General features: G+C 46.2%; 1 protein-coding gene across 4 annotated transcripts in view; it reads left to right on the forward strand.

Moving 5' to 3' along the window:
• The window catches only part of LMX1B (LIM homeobox transcription factor 1 beta), a 129,644-nt gene extending 103,832 nt beyond the window's left edge, over positions 1-25,812 (forward strand). For 2 of the 4 annotated variants that reach the window (XM_072984589.2, XM_078382828.1), the window contains 6 exons: positions 11,648-11,880; positions 12,249-12,427; positions 13,458-13,535; positions 14,445-14,511; positions 16,075-16,236; positions 19,396-25,812. In XM_072984589.2, coding sequence (XP_072840690.1) covers positions 11,648-11,880; positions 12,249-12,427; positions 13,458-13,535; positions 14,445-14,511; positions 16,075-16,236; positions 19,396-19,553 — 877 coding nt within the window. In that variant the 3' untranslated portion in view covers positions 19,554-25,812. The remainder of the gene's footprint in view (positions 1-11,647; positions 11,881-12,248; positions 12,428-13,457; positions 13,536-14,444; positions 14,512-16,074; positions 16,237-19,395) is intronic. The other 2 variants (XM_072984590.2, XM_078382829.1) reach the window with 1 other exon arrangement.
• The last annotated feature ends 675 nt before the right edge of the window (positions 25,813-26,487 follow it).

The following is a 26,487-nucleotide window of genomic DNA, read 5'->3' on the forward strand; positions in this document are numbered from 1 at the left end:
AGTTGGAAGGTAGGGTGCGAGGAGCACCTTTATTGTCCATCGTTGCTACTAGAAGGGTGGCCAACGGTCAACAGAAGATGGTTCTTCTCTGGAGATGGGAACCAAATGAGGCTGACGTCTTAGTCAAAGGAAAACCCTGCATTCCACCTAGAGCAGTGGTCCCCAACCTTGAGCCTCCAGGTGTTCTTGGACTTCAACTCCCAGAAATCCGGGCCAGCATAGGTAGTGGTGAAGGCCAGCATTTTTTTTCCCCGTTTCGTGCCCATCTCCGGTTACAGGCGATCATTCCGAGTAAAATAAATGGGGATGGAAGTGAAGGAAAGGGAAGTGACTTTTTGGTGGAAAGGAACTTCCCCAACTTAGATGCAACACAAGGACCGTCTTACAGCCTGGTTCTTCCAGACGGCAGACGGAATGCGCTGGAAGAGGTGGGGCATGTCCGGATGGACAGGTGTGGGTTAAATTGCTCCTTTTTCCGAAAACTCAACTTGGAAAAGACATTAAAGTGGAATTAAACCTTTTCACAGTACCGCTCCTCGGATCACGCAGGACTCCTTTTTTCTAGTATTATGGTTCTCCGCTGTGTTTAATTGTACATAACAGTGGGATCCTGAGTGACGGGAGGGGGGCTCTGAAGAAACAAGGAGGCAGGGTTAAATCCGTCACCCCCTGCCCCACGTTAATCCCCCTTGTGCCTCGAAGGGAGATCCGCTTTTGGAACCAGGTTGTGAAGCAGCTTTTTCTCCCCTCCTCTCTTGCTCCCCACCCCACGCCACCAGAAAAAAGAGATTTGTTTGGGCTGTTCATCTCTCCTGGGGTAGGGAGGTTGCTATAGCAGAGAGTCACCCCCACAGTTACAAATCCGACCGGGAATGAGACAGCGTCAGTGGGGGGAGAGGAAAAGCAAAGAAGTGGGGAAAGGTTGAGCGAGAGAAGAGAGCAAAGAGGATTCCAACGGAGGGATTAGAGGGGTTGGGGACAGTGGCCGACCGGAAGATCGGAGGGGAACCCATATAGAGCCTCCCCCTTCCCAAATCAAGCCAAGGGATAAAAAAGAGGAAACTGTGGGTCCAAGGAAGAGGCAGGCAAAACAGGGGGCACGGGGGGGGGCGAACTTGCCACAAAAGAGCAATTAATTTGCCCAAAGGTTTACACGGGAGGTTGAGTGGAGGAGAGAACATAACAGGGCTGTTTTGGAAACAAAACACGGACTTGCCTTTTCAATAGGAATTGGCTTCTTCTTGGTCCTTGAAAGCAATCTCCGGGTGGAATCCAGACCCACTTTCCTTTTTCCGGGAAAGGATCAGGGGTCTGGAAACCAAGCCCGGTGAGGAAAGATTGAACTGGGCATGTTTAGCCTTGAGAAAAGGAGGCTGGGGGTGATAGGAGAGCAGTCTTCGAATACTTGATCAATAGTTCTACAGAGGAGGGTCAGGATTGGTTCTTGATCAACCCAAAGTTCAGGACACACAACAATGAGCTCAAGTGACAGGATGGCAGATTTAGGCTGAATTCTGGGGGAAAAAACTTCCTAACTGTTAGAGCAGTACGACAATGGGACCCATGAACTCAGGAGGGGGTGAGTGTTCCAACACTAGAGACCTTCAAGAGAAAATTGGACAGATCTACTTTGATTTGGATTCCTGCCTTGAACAGCGGGGTGGAATTGATGGCCTTTTAGGTCCCTTCCAATGCATTGATTCTATAAAAAGGGAGTCTGTGTTTTCCCACAAAGCTTCAAGAGTCAAGAGATGGCTTCCCAGGTCCTGTGCAGATTGAGGGTTGGTTGGAGAACGGCATCTGTTTTCTGCAAATAAAGAAGTCATCCAGCAAACTAACTACCTTTCCCTGCCATTAGCTGCCATCTTCAGCGCATGGAAGTAACTACTTACATATAGGCTGCAGTTTTTAATTGCAGTGGTGCCTTGCAACACAAATGCCTTGCGGTACGAAAAACCCGCAAGACGATTGGTTTTTGCAATCGCTATGGTGCCTCGCAAGACGGTTTCTTCTATGGCTGTGCTTCGCAAGGCGCGTTTCCCTGTTTCCAGGCCGTAGAGCAAGCATTTGTCTGTAGACACCAAGCCCTAGAGTCGAACACGACTGGACTAAATGTCAAGGGGAATCTTTACCTTTTACCTAACCCAAGAAATCCGAAAATCCCATCTGTAGTCCAGAGGTATCCACAGAAATTTCTATATAGGTGATTTCCCTGGACACCCCTCCCATTTGCCTTAACTCTTCAAAGAGTCCTCAAACCCATGACACAATGCAAAGCAAAAGAAATTAGCAGACTCTAACATGAGCTGCTCTGCCTACCATTTCTGGAAATTGTGGCAAGATTTAATTGCAATTTTCAAAACAAACACACCGTCCTGCATGGGTGGCACTGTGTTATTTATCTCTTTCCCAATGTGTATAAATAAACAGCCTCGTGTTATTTATCCATTTCTCAATACATGTAAACTAACATTGCCAAACAGCAAAACAATAACAAAACATGCAATATTAAACAAAATATAAGATCAAGATGTGATGCCTACAACACCCATAAAACAACAGCAGAGACTGTAAACACGATGGCTTTCAAAGAAGTAAGGCTTTCAATAAACACTTACAAAAATGAATGGCCAATAGTCCCTCTGCAGTTCTAAGATGATGATAACCCACCATGAGGATGTTTAAGGACTCATGAGATGCCTACACCTAAGAGTGAGATAGAGCTCTCTCACCATCACCATCCCAATGTCTCTGTAATTTGTGTAAAATGTCTCTTGTGTCCTTTCCCTTTGAGAAGGAAAGTGCACACACACAACAGGCATGAAAGAACAGGGTTCTTGTTAAGAAAGATACAAAATACCCATCCAGTGCTTCAGATTTTTACAATAGCAGTCAACCGAGTTTTGGGCAAGGTGTCTCTAATGTCATTTCCCTTTGAGAAGTAAAGTGCATGTACACATAGCCGGTGTATTTGCTTGTTAGGAAAGACATGAACAACCCATTCAGTGCTACAAATGTTTAAATTAGCAGCCAACCTAGTTTGGGGCACGGTGAACAATTTGCAGAATTGTGCAAATTGTACAAATCTACCGTATTTGTGCAACTAAGGACACTTTGTTCTGCAAAAGTACTGTTTTCTAAAACTTTGCCATGGGCAACAGAAATTCCTGGGGTTCCTTGTTCTCTCCACAACGATGAGACTCGCCGAGATCGACAGCCCTAATTCTGAAAGTGCTAGTCTTGTGAACATGAGCCTTTTTGAGAGAGCCAGAAACTCTATTTTCCTTGGTATAATTTTTTGTTTTTCCATAGAGGAAGGCATGAGAAAGGCTGGGAGAACCCACAATTGTCTTAAAAACCATAGGATTGATGGTCGTTTCCCCCCGGTTTGTAATTTCTAAAACCATGTTACGGGTTTATTTTTTTCCCTGGCAGAGAGTCAAAGTTCTCATGTTAGATAAATTTACTTTGCCACGGCCTGTCTTAACGCTGGCTTCTGCACCGTGTCTGTGTGCGACGGAGGAGAAAGTTGTTTACTAAAGACTTCCCTTTTTTATGAACTTCGTGTTGAAGTACAAAGCTTTAATTGCACAATAGATGTGGTGGTTCTTATAGAAGACCCATGGTGCAAATGGCCTCAGATGTGTTTCCTCTCTGGATAGGAGGGAACTGGGATGACCAATAGGGCCATGTAATTAGTTTTCCCATGTCTCAAGACAGTGGCTGATCTCTTAGAAGATTACAGTTTTTCTGGATCTCCAGGACAAATCTTCGTGCATGCGGTGCTGTGTGTTGTGTCTACTAAATAACCAAAGTGAGGGCAGAGGGCCAGGGAGAATACTGTTGGGCTCATTCATTTGGGAAGGGGTAGGGATGGAGCACCAGCATTACAACTCACCAAACTTCTTGCTGCAGGAGCCCTGGTATCAGCTATGCAGGGCTTGAAGAAAGACTCCTTGTGGGCTGGCTGGGAGTATTTCATATGCCCCAATGCTAAGGATGTGTGTTTTAGATTTTTATGGACTCTTAATCCCACATTTCACCTTTCTGGGAGTCCAATCTGTAAAACTCAGACCTTAAAGGTGCCTAAATTGTGCTCACCTGGAGAGAAGGCCCACCCAGAAGGCTCCGGGCCTTAGATATACCTAACTTCCTGTTTTGAAAGGGAAGCTGCCCTGACCTGCTGGGAAGCTTCTTTTTCAAACAGGAAGTAAGGCCTATCCAAAGCATGAAACCTGCTGGCTAGGCTTTCTCTCCAGAGAAGCTCAATTGAGGTGTATGTAGGGAATGAGTCCTGCAGGTGAGACTCCCAGAAGGAGGTTGGTTGGTTGGCTTTGGTTGGTTGGTTTTGGTTGGTTTTGATTGGTTTTGGTTGGTTGGTTGGTTTTGGTTGGTGTTGGTTGGTTTTGGTTGGTTTTGGTTGGTTGGTTGGTTTTAAAAAATATATCCTGCCTTTCTCCTTAAAAAGAACGCAAGGCGGCTACAAGGTGGACTAGAAAATATGGGATTTGTAATCCAAAAAATCCGAGAAACACATCCCTGCCCAGTGGCAGCCAAGAGGTTGGAAAAAATTCCTGTGTGTAGGCAAGGCAGCCCAGAATACAAGGTTTTGTGGGAAGGGTGGCAAAATGTGGCTACCAAGTTTGGTTTGGTTTTGCCATATTCCCTGTTTGGCCAGGATTTATCCAGATATTTGGGCCCATTTCTCTTAATACTCCTGTCTTGTGCCCTTTTCCACAGCCAGTTGGCCTGGAAACTGTTCTGTACCTTTCCTTCCGACTCTTGCCTGACCGGCTTCTGTGACATCACAAGGACCCATCCAATGGTCTTTTTCACCCAGAATCTTGAGGGACAAAGTTGCTTCTGACCTGGCTACCTTACATTCCATGGTCATTTTCGATAACCAAACTACCCAGACTGGAGCTGGTCATGGGAGTGGAAAGGAGGAGGGTTCTAGTTGTTACACCAGGGTTGACCATACGTGGCCTCAAGTCACACGGGTCCACACCCAGATTGTCTGGTGCCTTCAAACACAAGCAGATCCTTGCCCACAACGGACGTACGCAAGGCTTGTTTGCAACCAAGAATCAAAGTGCAATTGAGGAGAACACATCATCCTTCCATAGGCAGCAGTGAAACCCTGACCCACATTCATCCCTTTGAAAAACTTGTACCTCCCTTTTGTGAATTAAAGCCAAGGATGGACTTGAGTCACACAAGGTGGCAGGGGGGAGGGGTTCAATGACTCAAATCTGACTTGAGACTCCGACCCACTTTTCCAAGTCACATATTCGAGTCCTTATTCTTTTAATGAAGGACACCAAAAAAAAGCTGGAAGAAGCTTTGAGATGCTCCCCAGAAGATGCAGGAGAGACAGGCAAACAACAGTGGAGGAAGTAGCAACGAGGAGGGACATGGTACCAATGTCTCAGACTTGGGACTTGGTTCCAAGACTCGAGACTTGGTACCAACGACTGACTCAGACTTGGTACCAAAGACTCAGACTTGGGACTTGGTTCCAAGACTCGAGACTTGGGACTTGGTTCCAAGACTCGAGACTTGGTACCAAAGACTGGACTCGGACTTGGGACTCAGACCCAAAGGCTTGGCTGCATCCCTGATAACAGCTTGGCCAAATCTAGACCGGAAGCTTGTCGCTAGAGCCCACGGGAGAGGCAGGAAAAAGGGGAGGCGGAGAAAATGATCCTTAGCCCGCAACAAATCAAAGGGGGAAAATGTTTCTCGCCAAGCGCCATTTCCCCCTTGAAAAGCAAATCTTTGCCAACACTCGCTTCCTGCACCCCACTGTTTTATACGGAGGGAAGGCGGGGAGATGTTAACGCATGAAACATTATGTTTATAATATGTCGGGGAGCGTTTGCTTTATTTCCCCGTGTTCCTCGCAACCCCCCCGGCCTGCACCCCTGCGATCCGGATAACGGATGATAGCGTCGAGCTTTCCCCGTGCCTTCCCCAATAACGCCGCCCCAGAAAGCCTTTTGCGGGGTTATTAATAAAAGATTGTGTTGACGAGTTTGGAATTTGGTAATAGACCCCCCACTGCAAAGACATTAACACTGCGGGACCGAGGAGTCTCTCCCTTGCAAATCAGTAACTAAATGGCTTTTTTGATGGGCTCCGGGCATGAGAAACTCCTCTGCTCTCTCCGGCAAACCCACGTAGAAAGATATTTTGTGTTATATAGGGCCCAACTCTTCCCTGGCACCTCCACCTCTCATCTTAATGCTCCGATTCCAGAAGAAAAAGCCGGCGTAAATTCTTTCTTCCGGACCTTCTCGACAGCCAACCTCCACATCCTTGTACATCAAGACAAAGGATAAACAAGAATCGATTAATTCCCGCAGAATCACACCGAGGCTACTTTGCTGTTGTTTGAAATCCGTCGTCGTGGGGCTTTTTCCATAGAGTTGGGTTTATTCCAGACTCCGACTGAATCTTCACTAGATGGTGTCCTCTTTTAATGGTCATCATAGCTTTTGTCCTCTGGGAATCTTGGGAGTTATAGTTTGGGATAAATTCTTGGTTGTAGGTCAAGACTTCAGCAGCAGTATAAACGCCAGGACTCCCTGAGGGTTAAAAGGGGGATCAAATGGATATAACTGGCTACCTTTGGTGGGCATATGTAGAGAAAGGATTTTTCTGATTTCTTGTACTACAACTCCCATAATTCTCTATTCCAGGAGTTGCACCTGACGGACACCTAAATGTGGCTCAACTGGGAGAAAGGCCTCAACTGGAAGGCGTTGTGGCCTAGCTAGGCCTAGCAGGGCTGAAGCTTCATGCCCCCTCGCTAGAGATAGCTGACAACTTCCTTTCTGAACAGGAAGCTAGGCCTAGCTCAGCCTGGAAGCCTTCCAGCTGAGGCCTGTCTCCCATCTAAGTCACATTTAGGTGTCTATCTATCAGGACCAGCTCCCAGAACGGCAGAGCTGGAAGGGACCCTGTGGATCATCCAGTCCACCCCCTGTCAAGGAGGCCCAAGTGGGGATTCAAACTCCCAACTTCTGGCTTCGCAGCCAGATAACCTAACTCACCGAGCAATCCAGCAGTTCTTGTTATGTGCTCTGGCTTGGATCTTAACTGTTTGGGCATTATTCAAGCCATTGGTTTTAAGACAGAGGGGAATGCCTAGCTCAATCCATCACCATATTCTTGGTGATGATGACGATGGGCCTGAAGAGGAAAACAGATGAATAAATTTGTATACACAAGCAAAAAGCCTGGGAAATCTGGGTTCTTTGTCACATGTTAGACCTTACAAACAAACAGGACAACTCCCCCAGTTGGAAACTGGCTGTTCGCCCGGTCTGCATTCTTTGTCCTACATCACCATGAGGACTAGCGACTTGTGTCATTTAACTTTTCTTTTTAAAAGCCCGGTGGCTGAAATTCTGTCAGAGTTTTGCAGCTGGTTCCGAAGACTCGACTAGCCCTAAACTGTTGCCGAAGTTCATTGTGAGCCACGAAATTGGATGGAATCACACACGTCCCCCCCCCCCGTCATTCTGGCATAACTTTGACAGAAGAAGCGGAATCAATCTTGCTTAGGTGGGGTGGGGAAAAAAATCAAGCCCGTAATTCTGTTTGGATGCTCTTATGGCCGTTGTGACACATTTTCTGAAGCCACAGAGACAAAGCCCGCTTGAAGTTCTCTGCCATGTTTTTTTGGCCTCCCCAATCCACTCCTAAAGTTTTGTCTGCAACTACCGCCCTCCCCCACAACCCCAAAAAAATAATTGCAGTTCATTAATCCATTAGGCTTTTTAATTGCCACCACTTTTATTTTTACGAATTCAGCCAGTGCCCTTAACTTTGCTTCGCTTTTTTAATATATATATATATATCTTTCTCCCTCTCTGTGTATAATAGTTGCTCGGCTCCAGAGCAGATTAGGAGAAAATTGCAGCCATAATCTGTAGCACGCAATGATGGCGCTTGTAAAGAGCCACGAATGACGCGGGAGGGAGGAAAGAAGGGAAAAGAATGGGCACATTTAAATCCCAAAGGTGGAGCGTGCCATTGCAAACACGAGGGGGCTTCATAAATGAAGGATTGTTTTAATTCTCTTCTCACGGCCATCGTTTGATTCCTCATAAATTCTGCCATCAAAGCGCCGGGAGGGGACACGGCTGTCGGTTCGATGCGGGTGACAGTGATGGAATGAGCCACTGTCGACGAGAGGAAGCGCATGAAGCGATGGGCGCATCCGTTCCCTCTCTTTGCTCCGCCACCAGGAACTCTGAACCCTTTGCCAAGGAACGGTGGCCTGGGTTTTCTTTCTTTCCTGTAGGCACCGTACGTACGGGTTGGTCCATAAAGGCAGAGAGGGGGTAACTGCCCCACCTCAGGGCGTTTCTCGTCGTTATGCGCCGTCAAGTCGCCCTCGATTTATGACCACCCTCCGGATAAAGCAATAAGCAAACAAGTGAGTCCTAGACCAAATCAAGTCTGAACCCTTTCAGGAGCCAAAAGGGTTGCGATGGAGGTTGTCCTGCTTTCGGATTGCGCTGGAAAAGACCATCATGCTGCGCAAGGTTGAAGTCAGCCGGAAAAGAGGAAGACCAAATTATGAGATGGATTGACTCACTAAAGGAAGCCACAGGTTTGAGTTTGCAAGAGCTGAGCAGGACACCGGCGGACAGCACATTTTGGAGAGGGCTCATCCGCAGGGGCGCCGTAAGCCGGAGGCAACTTGATGGCACATCATGAGAAGTTGTTGTAGGTGTTTGCACAGCAGGAAACACCTGTTCTGATTTCTTAGCTTGGTGGATGTAACTTACAAGATTTTGGCCAGTATCTGGGTGTCCATCGCTGTTCATGGTGTGTGTGTGTGTGTCTTTTGCATTTCCTTGCAAAGCTTGTATCGATGATGATGATTTGAAGCGATTTAAAATTCCAGGGTGCATGGCTGAGATTGCAAACTGTAGCTGAATTGCTCCTATCCGTAGCGACGATATTTTTGCCTTGGAAAAATAAGAGCAGAAGGAGCCCCCGGCGAGCTGAATCGGGCTCTCCTTTACAGCTCCGGTCCTGTTTAGACAGCCTCTCGGACCGCACTTAATGTGAACGGCAAACTACACATCGCTCGCTCTCTCTCCCCGCCCATAAATGGGTTATAATAAAACCATTACAGTCTATTTGCCCCACAAACAAGAGGAAATTAAAGACCCGGACGAGGCGATTGAACAGGTAAAGGTTAGTTTGTTCGGACCTTATTATAACAGCAAACAACGCCGCATGGCGATTGCAGGGAAGCGGATCGAGAAAGCAAGATAAGGCAACCCAGGAGGTAATAAATCAGCCACCCCATAACGCCAGATGGCATGCGCCCCTGGCACAGGAAAAACTCCACAGCCCCTCTTGCCACTGTGGTTTTGTCCTCTAACCTTGTGCTTCTAAGATGTTGATGACGATTACCCTTAATGAACTACAGGATAGCTCAGTGGTTTGGATCTCGAGTTCGAATCCCCAGTGGGGCTCCTTGATGGGGGCTGGACTCAGTGATCTTATAGGGTCCCTTCCAGCTCTGCAGGTCTAGGATTATGTACCCAACTAACGTTGGTAATCTATTTCCCATCTTCTCTTCTCTTTGCTAGTCAGAAATGGCTGGATGGTGAACATACCTTTCCTTTTTCACATCCAAATTTCTCAAAAATTCCCTGCCTGAAGAGAGCTAGTAGGCCAGTGGAAAAGCTTGGCATTCTCCCTGATTTGCTAGTTTTCTACATCAAGAGAGTTTACAGGAAATGGTCCCATCTTTAGAAGTTCTGTCCAATTCATATAGGCTTGAATCCAACGGAGAGCCTTGAGTTGAGCAGAGCCATGGAATCAATGGTGTTTACTTTCATGTTGGCTTACAGTTCACAATGAGTCTACTCTAGGAAGACAAGCGATTGAGTTACGGTCTTATCCCTCTTTTTTTTTTTAACTTGCGGTATTGTACAAGTTGCGGTACTTGTGAATTTGTAGCTCCGTACCATAAATCTTGCAATTATTATGGGCTGGAAGCTCTGCTTCTGCAAGGGGGAAAAATCCCCTCCCACCTCTGATTAGACTATTTTCCTGCCCAGATTTATGGCCTCGATTGAAACTCCTCCACCGCCCATACAAGGGGGATCTGCAAAGCATCCGTTTTCGAGACCTCAACAGGTTTACTGCCCGCCGTTTATATGCTAACCCATCTAACGAGCTGTGGTTTTGATCAAGGGATACCAAAGTCAGGTCATTTCCCAAATGCAGTTTTCTGTTGTGTGTTTTGTTGTCAATTTTAAAAAAAGAGTCACAGGGAAAGAAATATTCATGTCTGCTTGATTATATGTGCCGGTTTCGTTCACCCCCATGAAGATACCAAATTTGACCGGGGGGGGGGAGAGGAATCCTCCTATGATTTTCTCCATTTTCGATCCCCGTAAGAAGGGTAAAACTCTGTGAAATCTTGTTATTGTGAACTCAACTCTGTTCACCCATTTGCATGAAAATATATTTGCTCCTTCCAACTCTCTCTGCATCTTCATCTCTGTTCTTTAGTGGCAGGGTACTCTCAGGGATAATGAAATTGACCGTCAAACCACACATTAAGAGGAATGGATATTCCTTCTCGTTAACCCATTTTCCTGTCATAATAGTAATTCCTGAGAATTTTTGGAGTTCTTCGATACCAATCTCATAATTTTCCATTCTGTGAGTTCTACCTGACAGAACCTAAATTTGGCTCATCTGGAAGAAAGGCTTTAGCTAGAAGGTTCCGAGGAGAAGCCAGGCCTAGCTCGGCCTAACTTCCTGTTGAGAAAGGAAGTTGTCATCTAGCACTGGAGCAAGAACAGGAAATGTTGCCTGAACTAGGCCTAGCTAAATCTCAAAGCCTTCCAGTGGAAGCCTTTCTCCCAGATGACCCACATTTAGTTGCCTGTAAAATGTCTGTCTACCAGAAAAACCTACCAGGAAGGAGAAATATGAGATTTGTAGTCCAATAAATCAACACATTGCCTCCCTAAGGCCTTGGCAATCCAACTGGCAAATTAAGCCTGTGTTTCCCTTCAAGTTAACCAAGAAACAAGACAGAGCTTGCTCAATGCAGAATAGGAAGGCAAGGAAATTCACTTGCTTTGACAAACAAATGCTTTTTATCCCTTGAAGGAGCACCTCTTTCATATACATTTAAATGTATTGTTGAGTTTGACTGTCAGTTGCCTTGTGTTTTGGCTGGATCATGTCCTCAGGTCAGGAGAGGCTCCCTCCTCCAAGTGAGTACACTAAGAAAGACGCACCACCTAAAAGTACACAATGTTCTCCCTTATTAAAAAATCACGAGGTTATGCAAGGATAGGATGAAACAGGTTGGATCTTAAACCTCATCGGTATTGGTCAGACAATCCTCGAGGAAAAACAAATAAAGAATGTGTTTATTTGCAGACGTTATTCAAATGAATGTAAAATTGAGTATACTATATAAAACAATTGCAGAGAGATGCTGAAATTGCAAAGAACATGTGAGTAAATATTTGCAAAACAGGACCTGGAGGAAGCTGATTCCAGCATCATAAATGGGATTTTCCAAGGACACTTTGTTCTGCAGTCTAACGCTTTCCCCCATCTTTTGCTTCCTTTTCCTGTCTCACCCCGCCAGATTGTTTGCTGCAAAATGCAGTGGTTGTATGGAGAAGATTGCGCCGACAGAATTTGTGATGCGGGCGCTGGAGTGCGTTTACCACCTGAGCTGCTTTTGCTGTTGTGTCTGCGAGCGGCAACTGAGGAAGGGGGACGAGTTTGTGCTGAAGGAGGGCCAACTCCTCTGCAAAAGTGACTATGAGAAAGAGAAAGATCTGCTCAGCTCTGTCAGTCCCGACGACTCCGATTCCGGTAAGTCCTCCAGAACATCACAAGAGGGGACTTCATAAAGCATCCCAAATGCACAAGAAGGTCTGGGATTCCAGTTCCATGAATCCATTCCAGGTTTGCATCCAATCTGGACACATGCTATCCAAGGTGCTGAAGTCTCTCCCCAGTATCTTGGCTCCCTCCTCTCCTTTTGGGCAAAAGCCCAAAGGGGAGACACTTGCCCTGTGCTAAAAGGGGGCCCTACAGTTCCTCTCCCTTTTCCAGTGGGAGAGCTGGGAATCATAAGGCAATCCCACAATAATTAATAGGGCTTGTGTAGATGAAATTAGAGCAATCAGCTCGAGCAATCGGCTGATACAAACACGTTGACTTTTTCCGCTGACTCACAGTCAAAAGCGACGATGACGACGGGGACGTGAAACCCACCAAAGGACAAGCAAACCCAGGGAAAGGCGGTGACGATGGAAAAGACCCACGGAGGCCGAAACGGCCACGGACGATACTCACGACCCAACAGAGGAGAGCCTTCAAAGCCTCATTCGAAGTCTCTTCGAAGCCTTGTAGAAAGGTATGTTTTTAGGTGGAAAGTCTTCTTCATGGCCCAGACGGCCAGGAATTATTAAATTTTCCACAGCAAGCGCTGGGAAAGCAAAAGAGGTCTGAGCTAGGTGTCACTGTGTCCATTTTCTTACCGACCACGCAAAGCACAGCTCACGCACCTCGCCTGAAAAGCAAAATCCAGTGCAAGCAGCTTCAGGCTTGCAAAGCACAGTTTGGTGGCTGATTTGTATGCAGAGTACTGGAAGTTTCATATCTTTAAAAATTCCCATTTATCTCTAATCACTGGTTGGTGTTAACAGCAAAAGTAGCTGAGGAACCTGAGGGGATCCCTTGAGGACTAAGCCAAATGAATCTCAGGAGGGGAAAGAGCTCCAGACATGGGATTTTTGGATAATAATCCCGTAATTCTTCATTCTGGAAGTTCTACCTGACAGACATCTCAAACATGGCTACCTAAAATAAAAGCTTCAGCTGGAAAGTTCTGAGGATTAGCTTCCTGTTTCTGCCCCAGTGCTAGCTGGGAGATTTCTTACTGAACAGGAAGTTAGGCCTAGCTCAGCCTCAATGTGTTCCAGATGAGGCCTTTTTCTCCTAGGCGAGCCAAATTTTAGGTGTCTGTCTGTTAGGCAGAACACCCAGAATGGAGAATTGTGGGATTGGTAGGCTCTAAAAATTCAAAAATCGCATGTGATCACATTCTTAGGAGAAACTAAGAATGCTAGGGGGCGCATACAAAGCTTTCCGGAGTATCTCTATGAACAATGTTTTGTTGTGAGCTATAACACAAATTGTGTGAGAGGCAGCTTGATCCCGAACCGGTGATCAAGACCCATTAGCTTCGCAAAAGACCTGCTCCTGAGACGGATCCAGAGAGAACTGCTTTCTCAATGTCCATCGAGACCACTGGTTTCATTTTTTTGAACTCGTTTTGAAGATGCCGGCTGTGAAGATAGTCATGCCACTCCAGTGCTTACCACTACGAGCACTACCTAGATCTCAGCTCCGTAACCAAGGTCAACGGTTTCTTTTTCCTACAGGTGAGAGAAACACTAGCAGCTGAAACGGGTCTCAGTGTCCGCGTTGTCCAGGTGTGGTTTCAGAACCAAAGAGCAAAGGTGAGCCCTGGGCCCAAACGGATAAGCTTCCCATAGGGGTTTCCCTGGGCTTTAAGGTCTTAAGGTCCTTCTCTTAGCCTCTGCTACTCTCACAAACATCCCCAGTGAGGACACAAGAGAGATGGACTTCCTGGTGGGTGCTCCCAGACTGAAGAAGCCTTCCTCTCTAGGAGTCTAGCTGGACCTCCTCTCTGCTGTCCTTCTGACAGCTTCACCTCGGTAGGCGTACGGCGACTAAACAGGTTATGGAGAAAGCCATTTTTAACCAGGGAAGCTACGTGGACATCAGAGTTTGGGGTTATGGGGCTTTACCTCTGCTAAGTCATCATCCACACCTCTGCCGAGGTCCCCCTGATAAATCAGCCTCCCACCTCTTGAGACATTCGGACAGAAAGGACGGATGACATCTAGAGATGGGTTACGAATTGTGGTTCGGAGGTTCGTGCCGGTTTGTGTAGCGCCACAAGTGGGTGGGTTCCCTTCTCCCGGTTGGATCCCCTACTCACCAGCCGGCACATGCTCCTCTCCTCCTCCTCCTCCTCCTCTCTGGCGGTTCCGCCAGTCCCCGGCAGGAGCACGGCTTTGCCTGTCCCGCCTCCTCATCTGAATGGGCGATCAGCCAAGGAGGCGGGGCAGGGAAGCCCAAGCTCCTGCCGGAGACCGGCTGAACAGCCGAAGAGGAGGAGGAGGAAGAGAGGACCATGCGCCGGCTGGTGAGTAGGGGATCCAGCCAGGGGCAGCGGAAGGAAGCACGCGACACTTGCGGTGCCATATGTATGAACCGAGGTCCATGCCCATCTCTAATGACATTCATGGCCATCTCTAATGACATTCGTTAAGCGCCGTGGGATTACATGCCGTGCAAATCAAGGTGCACCGGCTGACTCCTCGTTTCTCTTCCTTCCTCAGATGAAGAAACTGGCCCGGCGGCATCAACAGCAGCAAGAGCAGCAGAATTCACAACGGCTCGGTCAAGGTGGGGAATGGTGGGGTCGATGGGGTTAGATCCAGGTTTCCTGTCTTTCCCCGGGTCCATTATGCTGTTTCTGAGTGGTTGGCTGGTTGGGACGGGACTTTTGAGTTAACCGGAATGGGGGGAGATTATTATTCTGTTAATGCATCCTAAAATAGCATTGGTCTTTTTTGCAGCCACGTCACACTGTTGGCTCATATTCAGATTTTGATCTACGACAGTTCCATGATCCTTCTCACTCTTAGTATTACTGAACCAAGTATCCTCTTCCTTCCGTATCTCTGTGGCTGTAACACTCATCAACCCCCCCCCATGGTTGGGGCTGCTGGGTGTTGTAGTTCAACGACCCTGGATAGCGCCGCATTGGATGAGGCTGTTCTAGAGATGAAAAACAGAGCTAGGGAAGTGGAACAGAAATAGTAAGCCTAAGGAAAAATAAAAATCTTAACCAGAGTTCTAAAGGGTGGAAGTGTTCCAGCCGGTTTGATCTCTCATCGCTGCGGCTCTGTTCCCATTGCGACAGCTTCTCGGTTCTTCTTATCTGTTTTGGCCACCTTGGCACCTCTTGGCGCCAGCTGGGGTTGGCCCCGCTCTCGTGGCAGGCAGTGGACACGCACGAGGCCTCCGCCCCAAGACGGGCTTGCGACACCGCTCCTCCGAGCGAGGACGCAACCCGAACCGCTCCATATGGATGAGTGTCCTCAGACGGGCGTGGCTTCCCCGTGGAGTCAGCCGCTCGGCTCGTAGGAGTGGATTTCAAGGAAACAATTAGCAGCTTCTCCTTCTCGGGCAGAAAAAGAGGGTTTGGAAATCTCCCTTTCGCCAGAAGGCTCCTGTGAGATTCAAGGGCTCAGGGTGCAGGTGGAGTCAGGAGAACGCTTCTGCCAGTTAGAATCTCTCGTCGAGGTTCGAAAAACGGACTTGTCTTAATAGAAACCGGAGGGGGGTTGTACGGGTGAAGATTTTGTTGCTAGTGACAAATGAGCCAAACTTGTCTACACAACTAACTGGTTGCACCATCCCTGCTTAGAAACGATTCGGATCAAGCGCAAGCTTTTGGGCACAGCTGATTTCATGCCAGTTCGGTTCCCGGACCTCTCAACTTCCGCCTCCTGAAATGGAAAATTATAGGGTCATAGCCAATCAGCAATATTTTCCCCCTTTCTGGGATTTTAGTCAATCACGGTGTCCTCCTCTCGTGAGCTCAAGAATCATGGAAACTGGGAATGGATATTTTCAGATTTTCCCATTCCGGGAGTTCTACACAACGGACAGAAAGCTAGATGTGGCTCAACTGGAAGAAAGGCCTTAACTGAACTTTTGAGGCTGAGCTAGGCCTAGCCTCCTCCAAGCTTCCTGTTCCACCCCAGTGCTAGCTGGGAGCTCTCTTCCTGGACAGGAAGCTGAGCTGAATTAGGCCTAACTCCCTCTCAAAACCTTCCAGTTGAGACTTTTCGTATTGTTTCCCAGGATTATGGGATTTGCAGTCCATGAATGCAAGGGGCGGGTGGGAGAAACATTGCTAGAGGCAAACACTTGATGACGTTGGGTGGTCTTTCCTTGCAGAAGTGATGTCCAACCGGATGGAAGGGATGATGACATCGTACACGCCCCTAGCAGCTCCGCAGCAGCAGATCGTAGCGATGGACCAGAACAGCTATGCCACTGACCCCTTCCAGCAAGGCCTTACCCCGCCACAAATGCCAGGTGACCACATGAACCCCTATGGTAAGACTCCTCGGGAACCAGCTGCTGTTGGCATGCCAAGTTAGATGGTCAAGGGTTCGGTCTAGGAGCGCCCAGCCCAAACGCCGAAAAGTCCCCTGTCATTTTTCAGGAGGATGGGTCGTGGGAGTGGCTTAATTCAGATTAAGGTTAACCATTTGTTGTCATGTGATCTCAGGTCACTTCTATCTTCTCGACGACCCCATGAATCAATGGCCTTCAAAAATCCTTTCATTAACTTTTGCAAGACATGAAAGTTAAAGAAGGCCATGGCTTCCTTTATGGACTCAATCTATCTCACATTGGAACCTCCTCTTCTCCTACTGCCACCCACTTTTTCTAGCATTGCAATCTTTTTAGTGCATCTTCTCATGAGAGGGTCAAAGCATAATGACTCCCATGCTATAGGAACTCTGTATTTGGTATTTTTGTGGAGTGGGAGGGTAGTAAATCTTATGGAAGGGAGCAGAGCTTCCCTCCACTTAGCAATGGAGAGATATTTCTCTGCCAGATCCCTGTCACGTTTATGTTCTTCCTTCTATCTCCACCTTGACCTATGACCTTTAAAACAGAAACATCTGTCCTATTACACTAAACACTGGTGTAGATCTACAATAGGAGTGTAGCCCAAATGTAAAGATATCCTGTATTAGCCCTTGTGTAGCTGCCATCAAAATCCTACAGCGATATGGCCAACGTCTGAAGGTTATTCACTGGGTTTTAATCTTCCTTGGGCATTACAACACCCCGTTTAAGAGGTAGTGTTGTCCACCTAGACCTGTTAGTATGCTTCAGGAAGGTTGGGAGCTCGTTGACACACTTAAATATAAAAAGGTTTTGAAGATACTCTCCTTTTCTGTCCAAGGGAAGGGAGATTTGAGAACTCGGGAAAAATGAGGGGGGTTGGGAACTTTAGTTTTGGAAAAGTGGGGGGGGGGCTTGGGAACTCTCATTCAGGAAAAACAAGGGGCCTTGGAAACATTAGTTCTGGAAAAGTGGGGGGCCTTGGGAACTTTAGTTTTGGAAAAATGAGGGGCCTAGGGAACTTTAGTTTTGGAAAAATGAGGGGCCTTGGGAACTTTAGTTTTGGAAAAGTGGGGGGCCTTGGGAACTTTAGTTTTGGAAAAATGAGGGGCCTTGGGAACTTTAGTTTTGGAAAAGTGGGGGGCCTTGGGAACTTTAGTTTTGGAAAAGTGGGGGGCCTTGGGAACTTTAGTTTTGGAAAAATGAGGGGCCTTGGGAACTTTAGTTTTGGAAAAGTGGGGGGCCTTGGGAACTTTAGTTTTGGAAAAGTGGGGGGCCTTGGGAACTTTAGTTTTGGAAAAGTGGGGGGCCTTGGGAACTTTAGTTTTGGAAAAGTGGGGGGCCTTGGGAACTTTAGTTTTGGAAAAGTGGGGGGCCTTGGGAACTTTAGTTTTGGAAAAGTGGGGGGCCTGGGGAACTTTAGTTTTGGAAAAGTGGGGGGCCTTGGGAACTTTAGTTTTGGAAAAGTGGGGGGCCTTGGGAACTTTAGTTTTGGAAAAATGAGGGGCCTTGGGAACTTTAGTTTTGGAAAAGTGGGGGGCCTTGGGAACTTTAGTTTTGGAAAAGTGGGGGGCCTTGGGAACTTTAGTTTTGGAAAAGTGGGGGGCCTTGGGAACTTTAGTTTTGGAAAAGTGGGGGGCCTGGGGAACTTTAGTTTCGGAAAAGTGAGGGGCCTTGGGAACTTTAGTTTTGGAAAAATGAGGGGCCTTGGGAACTCTAGTTCAGGAAAAGCAAGGGGCCTTGGAAACGTTAGTTCTGGAAAAGTGAGATGCTTTCTTATGGCCTAATTTGTTTATTCAGAGCAGTTCTCTAACTCTCCACCCCCCCACACAATTTTTTTTAACAATACACGTGAGCCCAAAGGGCTTTGAGAATAGCTTATTAACATGAGTAGTCCCTCCTCCAGGTTTAACATCTAGCATGACACACAAGGAAAGAAGGGTGGGGAGGGAAGAAGAAGAAGAAGAAAAGAGGAAAACACAAGCACCCATTACTCTTCTTGTCCTGCTCATTTGGGATTGAAACCATGTAGGGAACTTCAAAGAAAGTCTAACCCAGGTAACCTTTGAAGGAAAGACCAAGCGATTTCAGATTTGGCCCTAACTACCCAGAACCGGTTTCTGAAATTCCTCAACACCACCGTTTCCTGTTCTGGGACTCCTGAGTGTCTTGTCTTCAGCCAAACTGCTTCCCACAGATGGTTTGCTCTTGTCTGTTTGAAGGAGACTCTCCCTCTCTCTCTCTCTCTCTCTCTCTCGCTCTCGCTCTCTCTCTCTGTCTGTCTTTTACTTTAAAGCAAAACCAAACCCATGTCGTCTTAAAAGCTGTTGTTGGCCCCACCTCTCCTCACGATATTATCTCGGCACGTAGGGCTCTTAGAAGCCTCCAGAAAGAAATTTTTGGAACCAGGTATCTCTTATCTCCTTTGCTTTAATGAAATGACTTTTTGCATAGAAATCCATTAAAAACCCGTTTTGATTCTGGGACAGATCGAGGGATACAGAGAATACTCTCACAAAATGTCTCGTTCTCAGCGATTTTCTGAGTCTCGACGAGACCAAGATTTCTCACTGCACTGGTGAGATTTCGCACACGCATAGACCTTTCCTTAGTTTTTCCCTTTTTTTGTTTTTTTAACCAAAGACTTGAGGAATGCCCACAGTGCTCCGTGCCTTTTCTGGAGAATTTTGTACAGAGAATACACGGTCTGGTCCTGGAATTGTAATACTTCTGCACGACAGTAACTCTAGTGCATCTTCTGGGGGCAACGTTTCGGTGAAATGACTGAGACATCCCTTGAGGAACACAAACGTTCGTACAGCGAAATCTCAGCGCAAAAAAAAGAGTAAAGGTATTTCGCCCCCCCCTCGGTTTTTAACCAAAAGAGGTTGCAAGAGTCAAATCTCTAGAAGGTGTCTTCTCAGTTCCTCCTCAGTGGGCCATTGTGGGAGGATATTCAGACGTAAGAGTCCCCCATCTTGAGACTGAAATAGTACAGGCTGATAAAATCCATTTTTGCCATGTTCTGCTTCACTTGGCAGAACATTTGTCAGAAAACCCCAACTTTCATTCTCCAGCTGCCCCCCCCCAGCCTCATTGAGTAATGTCTCTCTGTTTTGCTTGCTTCTCACTCTGCAGGAAACGACTCGATTTTTCACGACATTGACAGCGACACCTCGTTAACCAGCTTGAGTGACTGTTTCCTGGCCTCCTCGGAAGTCAGCTCCATGCAGGCTAGGGTGGGGAACCCCATTGACAGGCTATACTCTATGCAGAGTTCTTACTTCGCTTCATGAAATTCAAAGTGAAGCAAGCAAATTCAACAGCGACCGCCCGCCGCCGCTTCACGATAAGGACGCCAGTTGTTGCGAGCCGAAATGCTCCCCTTGAAACTTGTGCTTCAGCTGGGACTCTTAACAGCCATGTCCTCTTCCGCTCTTCCTTCGCACTGATTTCAGCCACTGTGATCACCGGCTCATCCGAGTGAGGGAGACTTGAAGAAAAAAGACGGGTTCAAAATCTTGCACCCATGACCTCAAAAACAACAACAACATTGGTTCAAGGAGTGAAATGGAACAACTTTCTCCCAGACCTTCAAACAACCTTCCGACCTGTTTCTTCCCGGCCACCGTCAGCGTGAAAAAGAGAGAGAGAGAGAGAGAAATCTCAGCAAACTTGACCCATAGAATGGAGTTTTCTGTGGCGGCCATTTTGAGGTTGGCCAATGTGATCGGAGAAACCCGCTTCATTCTTATTGCATGTTTCACCTTCTGTTGTGAAGCCACCGCTCTCAAACGTCTGCAAGATATTTTAATGTAACTGAGATTGGCGAGAGAGACCATTTCTCATTTGGGTACTTTATTTTATTTTATTTGCTTCGCCTTTTCACCCTCCCTGAACTTCCCGGATGTTGTCTGTCTCTTCAGATCTCTTGAACTGGCGGGGAGGGAGGGCAGATCGGTGAACTTGGCGCGAAGAGGGGAAGAACCAGACGTGTCACAGTAATTATTATGATATTTAATTAAAAGGGAAAAGAGAGAGAGAGAGAGAGAAAAAGAATGGAAGTCCTAAGAAGATGCATGAGGAAAGAGGGGGTTGATTTTAGATTAGTTGTAACCTTAGAAGCAATTGAACGGAGCAGAAAGTAGCTCGGAGACACATGGTCGCGTTTAAACTCATTTGCCAACACAAAACATTATTATTATTTTTAAAATGTGGTAAATTCATCCTTAGCTTTCATGTCTTTCGTCCCCTTACCTGCTCTTGATTGGCAGGTTCTCAGTGGATCATTCCCGTTGGTTCATAATTGTCAGTTTAAATATATACTACCGCTGGTGATCCCAGTATGGACAAACTGGGAATTTCTTTCATTCCAATTTATTTCCATCAGCCTCTGCCCCTTGAAGCTTTTCTGAAATGTGAGTCAAGTAGTGAGGGGGGAGGGAAGCAAAGGGTTACGGGATGAGATGGGTCTTCCCCAAACTCTGCTCATCATCTTCAAAGGTCTTGAAGGAATCTCATTCCAGTTGGGTTCAATGTCAACGTTCACCATCTAAACCGATTCAGGATTCCTAGGAAGCATGTCCCATTGAGTTTAATGGTGGTTCTTCCCATGGAAAGCTACCTAGGAGGATTGGCCCAATTAGTGGTTGATAGAGTCATGGTTTCTGAGCCTGGGCCTCTCCAGATGTTTTGATGGCGAATAACTCCCGTGAGCCTCTAGACAGCAGGACCTTTGGTCAAAGATGATGGGAGTCATCAGTCCTCAAAGCTTCCACAAGATACAGTATTGTCCGCCAACTTGGTTGGCTTTGGAAGGGGGTTCAACCATTCATGGAGAATAAGGCTATCAATGGCTCGTTGACCGCATTATGATAGGTTCATATTATACTCTTCTTTTCAGAGGCAGTGTGTCTCTCAATAATGACTATGATGAGTATGAGGCTTCTTGTGGAGTATCCATACTGCTTGTGGGGTACCCATATTCAGGTGGGATGAGAATGCCGGACTAAATAGCATCATATGTCTAATGCAGTGGTTCCCACCCTTGGGTCCTCAGATGTTCTTGGACTATAACTCCCAGAAGCCTTCGCCACCAGCTGTGCTGGTCAGGGTTTCGGGGAATTGCAGTCCAAGACCATCTGGACTGGAAAGCACTGGTGAAATGCAGCAGGACCCTTCCTTTGTTCTTAGAACATCCGCGTGACACAGGTTGGTGTCCATTGCTTTATTCAGATGGAGTAGAATTTTTTTAAAAATAGTGCCCGCACTGAATCAGGTAGCAGATTCTTAATTAGTTCAATCATTTTTCATGCAAATAGGTGCAAAGCCCACAAATAGTCTGAAAAGAAGTATCATCTGGTTTGTAGAAGTCGGAATGCCTCTTCTCTTGACTGTCTTGAATGCTCTTTTCTGTGTGTATGTTTTTTCCCCCTCAAATTGAAATCCATGCTGGCCCTTGAGATCGGTGGTTCTGCTGTTCAACTGACACGATTTCATCCCATAAGATTTGTTTAACCCGGTGACGATGCTCATGGAAACCAATCCATTTAATACAGATGACAAAGAATTGAAAGCAGAAGGACCCCGCAGAAAGATAGCAGAGAAGAGAGATCCCAAATATGACGCCAAAATCCTCCACTGTGTCATGGATGCTGGCAGTCAATATGACAGCGAATCCTGCCCAAATTTTAGGTGAAACCTGACAGGGATTATCTCAGCTGCTGAAAAAAATTCACAGCATTCATTCAGTCCCTTTCAAGTTCGGACTAAAAATCACCTCTGTGATGTCAGCATCACCAGCATCATCTAGCAGTTACTACCAATCACACAAAAAATTAATATATAGGGTGGGGTGGATATACTTTTTCTAGTTATCAAATAATTGCATTTTTGTCCTGCACGTCAACCCTACAGAAATAGACTTGTGCAACGTCTCATCATGCTTCCGTGTTCTTCCATATACGACAGACAAAATATATAGAAGAGGTGTGTGGTGTACAAGCCTCTTTTACAAAATCCACCTTTGGAACATGGACAACAGAAATAAATCCCTTTAAAACCCCCTAATTCTCCTGCTAACCTGAATTTGCGATCAGAAAGGGTCTCAAAGTGGTGCTCAAATCCCAAAGGGGAAATAGGGCCTGCCCCCTCAACAATCATGCATTTCAGATTTTAATTTAGGCATCCTAAAAAAACATACCCACTGAGGCTCGCCATGTTAGCAATGGAGGAGAATCGCAGGATTTATTGATTCATTCGAGTGTGTGCAATTGATAAATCTCTGGAATCACTGCAGTTTGCAGCTGGAAATCTGTACGTTTACAAATGCGACGTGGTCCATACACATGTCCCTCAAAGGCAGTTGAGCAGTGCATACATCTGAAAAGTGCAGATGGCCATGCAGGAAAAATGCATGCATTAAAAACAGACACATTGAGAGAGATGTGTATGGAAATACATGCAAATATTCGTGTGAGAGGTCAAAAAATCATAATCCAGGATGGATCCGGGTTGCAGAGAGCTTCAAATACGAAATCAACAGACGCCAACAAGCTCTACTTTGGATGCTCCGTGCATTTTAGTAATCCAGATGTTCTCAAATTATAACTCCTAGGATCTTTTGCCTATGGCCAGGCTGACTCAAACAGATAGGAATTGAAATCCAACAACTTCTAGATAACCACAGGTTCTTCATGCCTAGACAGGTTGACTTATGATTTATTAGGGTTCAGTCTCTGCTCTGTTAGGATGCTGAGAGAGAAAGAGAGAGTCCCAGGACATGGCACTAGAATGAATCATAAAAAGATAAAAACTTGTTGATGGTGGGAATTTGCCTATTAAAAATCATACTATGTCAGCTTCCTGCCCTTGTGCGCACAGGTCTGTTGGAGGGACATTAGCACCTTCAAATTTCAGGGTGGAGGACATAACGTCTACTGTGCCTACATCACAAAGACAGCCAGATGAATTACTCCTTAAACTCCTTGGGAACTTTTAGTGGAAACCACAGGCAGTAATGCAAGGGGGCGCCATTTTGTTTGCGAGAATTGCCACCATTATCTCACAACAGGGAGCCATTATGACAAGGCCAGCCCTACTCTTAGGTAGAATGAAGTGACTAGCTAGCTGACCATAGTTGTGGCAAAGGATTCTCCATTTTCTCCACCAGCTGCCAGCCTGATCAGTCTGTCCACAGGTGTTATTTACTGTATTTTTCTCTGTATAAGACGCCCCCCCCACTTTTCTAACCCAAAAGTAAGAGATCTAAGTGGGACTTAGTAAGTGTAGGGGGAAAGGGATCAAAGCCCTGCAGGATCGCTTTGATCCCTGCTTTCCCTTCCACTTGTTTTTGTTCTCTCCTCACCTTACTTCTGTGTATAAGACCACCCTCAATTTTTATTCTAAAGATTTTAGACACAAGTATAGTCTTATACATGGAAAATACAGCTTTCCTTTTCCTTGGTCTGTGGAATGTCTTAGTTCAGCCCTGGATGAGGAACCTAGAACCAAGGACCTCCCCTTGCAAACCCCTATCCAAAAATAGAAGCATTCATGTAGACTTGTGAAAGGGGGAATTCACATATTAAAGTCTTATTATGTCAAAGTTCCTGTCAAAGAGTTAAGACATGGGTGGCCTCTGAGACAAGAAGCGTCCCCCAAACATCTCAAAAACTTTCTGGAGCCCTGTCGTGTGACCTTCTCCCTTCTCTTTGCTTCACCTTCAGCACTTCTCTCCAGTTCTAATCAGAAAAGCTATTGTCATGATTTGGGATACCACCGTGGTAAGCCCTATTGATCAAATGGGTCTACTCCAGTGGGAACTCACCATTTAATCTTCTGCCCAGCGGTCTTGGGTCTTGGTGGATTTGTTCGATGACCAAAACGAACCACGTGCCTCTGGACCAATTGGGGAGTTTTAAGAATTCAAAATTTTGACTCGGAGTGCATGGAATGTGCTGCCTTTTTCAATTTATTTCCCTTTCCTTCTTCCCCGTGTTATCAGCCCAAAGCATGTGTTGATACAACATTGGTGTAAATACAACTTCTAACGTGCAGGGCAAATGTGTCATCATGACTCCAAGCCCATCAAGAATTCAGCTCCCCTTTCACGTTGATGAAACACTGCGGGGAGGGGGGAAAACATCTTCCTGCAGCCATATTTGAAGCCCACGTGGTGTATTCTGGTAATTTTAGAGTCTAGATTGAATGGCCCTACTAGGAGGATTTTAAAAAAAAGGTGATCTCATGTATTACTTCAATTCCTTTAAATTATAGCTAAGCCAGACCACCTGGAATTGAGGCTCTTCTTGATTACTGAGTGTCATGGACATCTTATCCTTGGTGATCCCACCATGTGGGTTTTCTGCAGTCACTCAGTCATAGTGACCATGGGTGGTTCAGAAAGCAGCAGGAGGTATGAAACATTTGATGTTTGCAACACCGAACACACACACAAAAGGTCCGTCTATGACAACTCAGAAGCAACAACCAAGCGAGGATGGGCAGGGCATCAAAACAAAAGAAGTCCATTCCTTGTTATTGTTCCTACGCCCATCAAGTCACTTCTAAGGTATGATGACGTTATGAATTAGTGACCTCCCAAGGTTATCGATTAGGAAAGGAAGATGAGGATCTAGGTGGAATGGACATGAATTTCAGAAGATGAATGAACGTGGGTCTCACACAGCCCTCGTTCATTTCCGAGGATTTCACCAGCGTTCCCGAGAAACATAAGAAAATGCTGAAGTCTTTTTAAGCCAGTCTTGTGCCAAACTGTGATGGAAGATCAGCCTGTTTCCCTCACAGCCCTCACGAACAGTGGGCGAGCCAACTCTGGTTGAGTCTCTGCTTCATGTATTCCATTTGGACAGCCAACTTTGATGAGGCTTCCACGACCTTTAGTTAATAATCTCCATTGCTTAAATCAGAGAAAGAATAAAATTCTTTTCTCTCCTTCCCCCCACCCAGTTTTCTTTAGCTTCTTATGGCTGTATCCCTTGTATATTTATATATTCTGTATTTATGTTACCAAAATGTAGTATTTTGTAGCTGTTCTGGTTTGTTTAACTTGTAAAATAATTAATAATATTAATAATAATAATTCTTAATATGATCTCCACCCACCCACCCCCAGGTCATTTCGCCTTTCAAACATAGCTCCTCGCCCTTCCCCCTTTCTTCTTAGCTTTCAAGACGTGTTGGTCCCCTTGCACCCATTACTGAGGACGGTTGACTGAACTCCTCCCCCCTCCTTTTAATTTAATGACTCGCCCTTTCTTAAATTATTTATTAGCGTCGTCGTTGGGGTTTTGTTCTTTCGTTTTCCCAAGTTCAGGTCCTTTGGTTTGGATTCCTTTGGATTCGGATTTGTTTGCTTTTGCCTCGCCTCTGTCAGACGGGCAATTTTTTTAAACCTCGTGCTTCGCAGACTTATGTGTGACGTTGGGCTTGTTTGGGTTTTTTCTTATGAAAGAGAGAGAGAGAGAAAGAGAGAGAGAAAGGGAAAAAAAACACTTCCGTATATTTGTAAATAAAAGCTACCTGTAAATGAAATGGACTGTTTCTTTCGAAATATATATAGATGTGTATTTATAAACTGTTTTCCACAGCTTGTGTATGTTCCACTAGATCAGTGATTCCCAACTTTGGTTCCCCAGATGTTCTGGGTCCACAACTCCCAAAAATCCTGGCCAGCACAGCTGGTTGGCAGAGGCTTCTGGGAATTGCAGTCCAAGAATATCTGGGGGCTCAAGGTTGGCAACCACAGCATTAGATCTTCTAGAAACCATGCTCATGCCAGTTTGGAAAAAACCCTGAATCCCCCTCCAAAATCCAATGGCACAAAAATCAGGACAGCTCAGTTGCCAGGACTGTTGACTTTATGGTTGGCCTTTGTTGCTGTGCATTTAACTGCACCTTTAAGTCCCGGTCACCACATTTTTGTAAAGTTTCTAACAGTGACAGGTGGTCCTATATATTTTCCCGGCGTGTCCTCAGATGCTTTGTCAATCTAAAGTTGCCACCTAAGTAGCCTGGTTTGCCTAGCCTTCTGGTACCCGTGCAAAGTTATGAGTGTACAGTGGTGCCCCGCCTGACGATTACCTCGCAAAATGACTAATCTGCATGACGATGAGTTTTTGCGATCACTATAGCGCTTCGCAAAACAGTGTTTTTTTATGGGTGATTTTCACCATACGATGTTTCGGACCATGCTTCACAAGACTTTTT

The sequence above is a fragment of the Pogona vitticeps genome, chromosome ZW-PAR (genome assembly GCF_051106095.1).
Source record: "Pogona vitticeps strain Pit_001003342236 chromosome ZW-PAR, PviZW2.1, whole genome shotgun sequence".
Classification (NCBI taxonomy): Eukaryota; Metazoa; Chordata; class Lepidosauria; order Squamata; family Agamidae; genus Pogona; species Pogona vitticeps.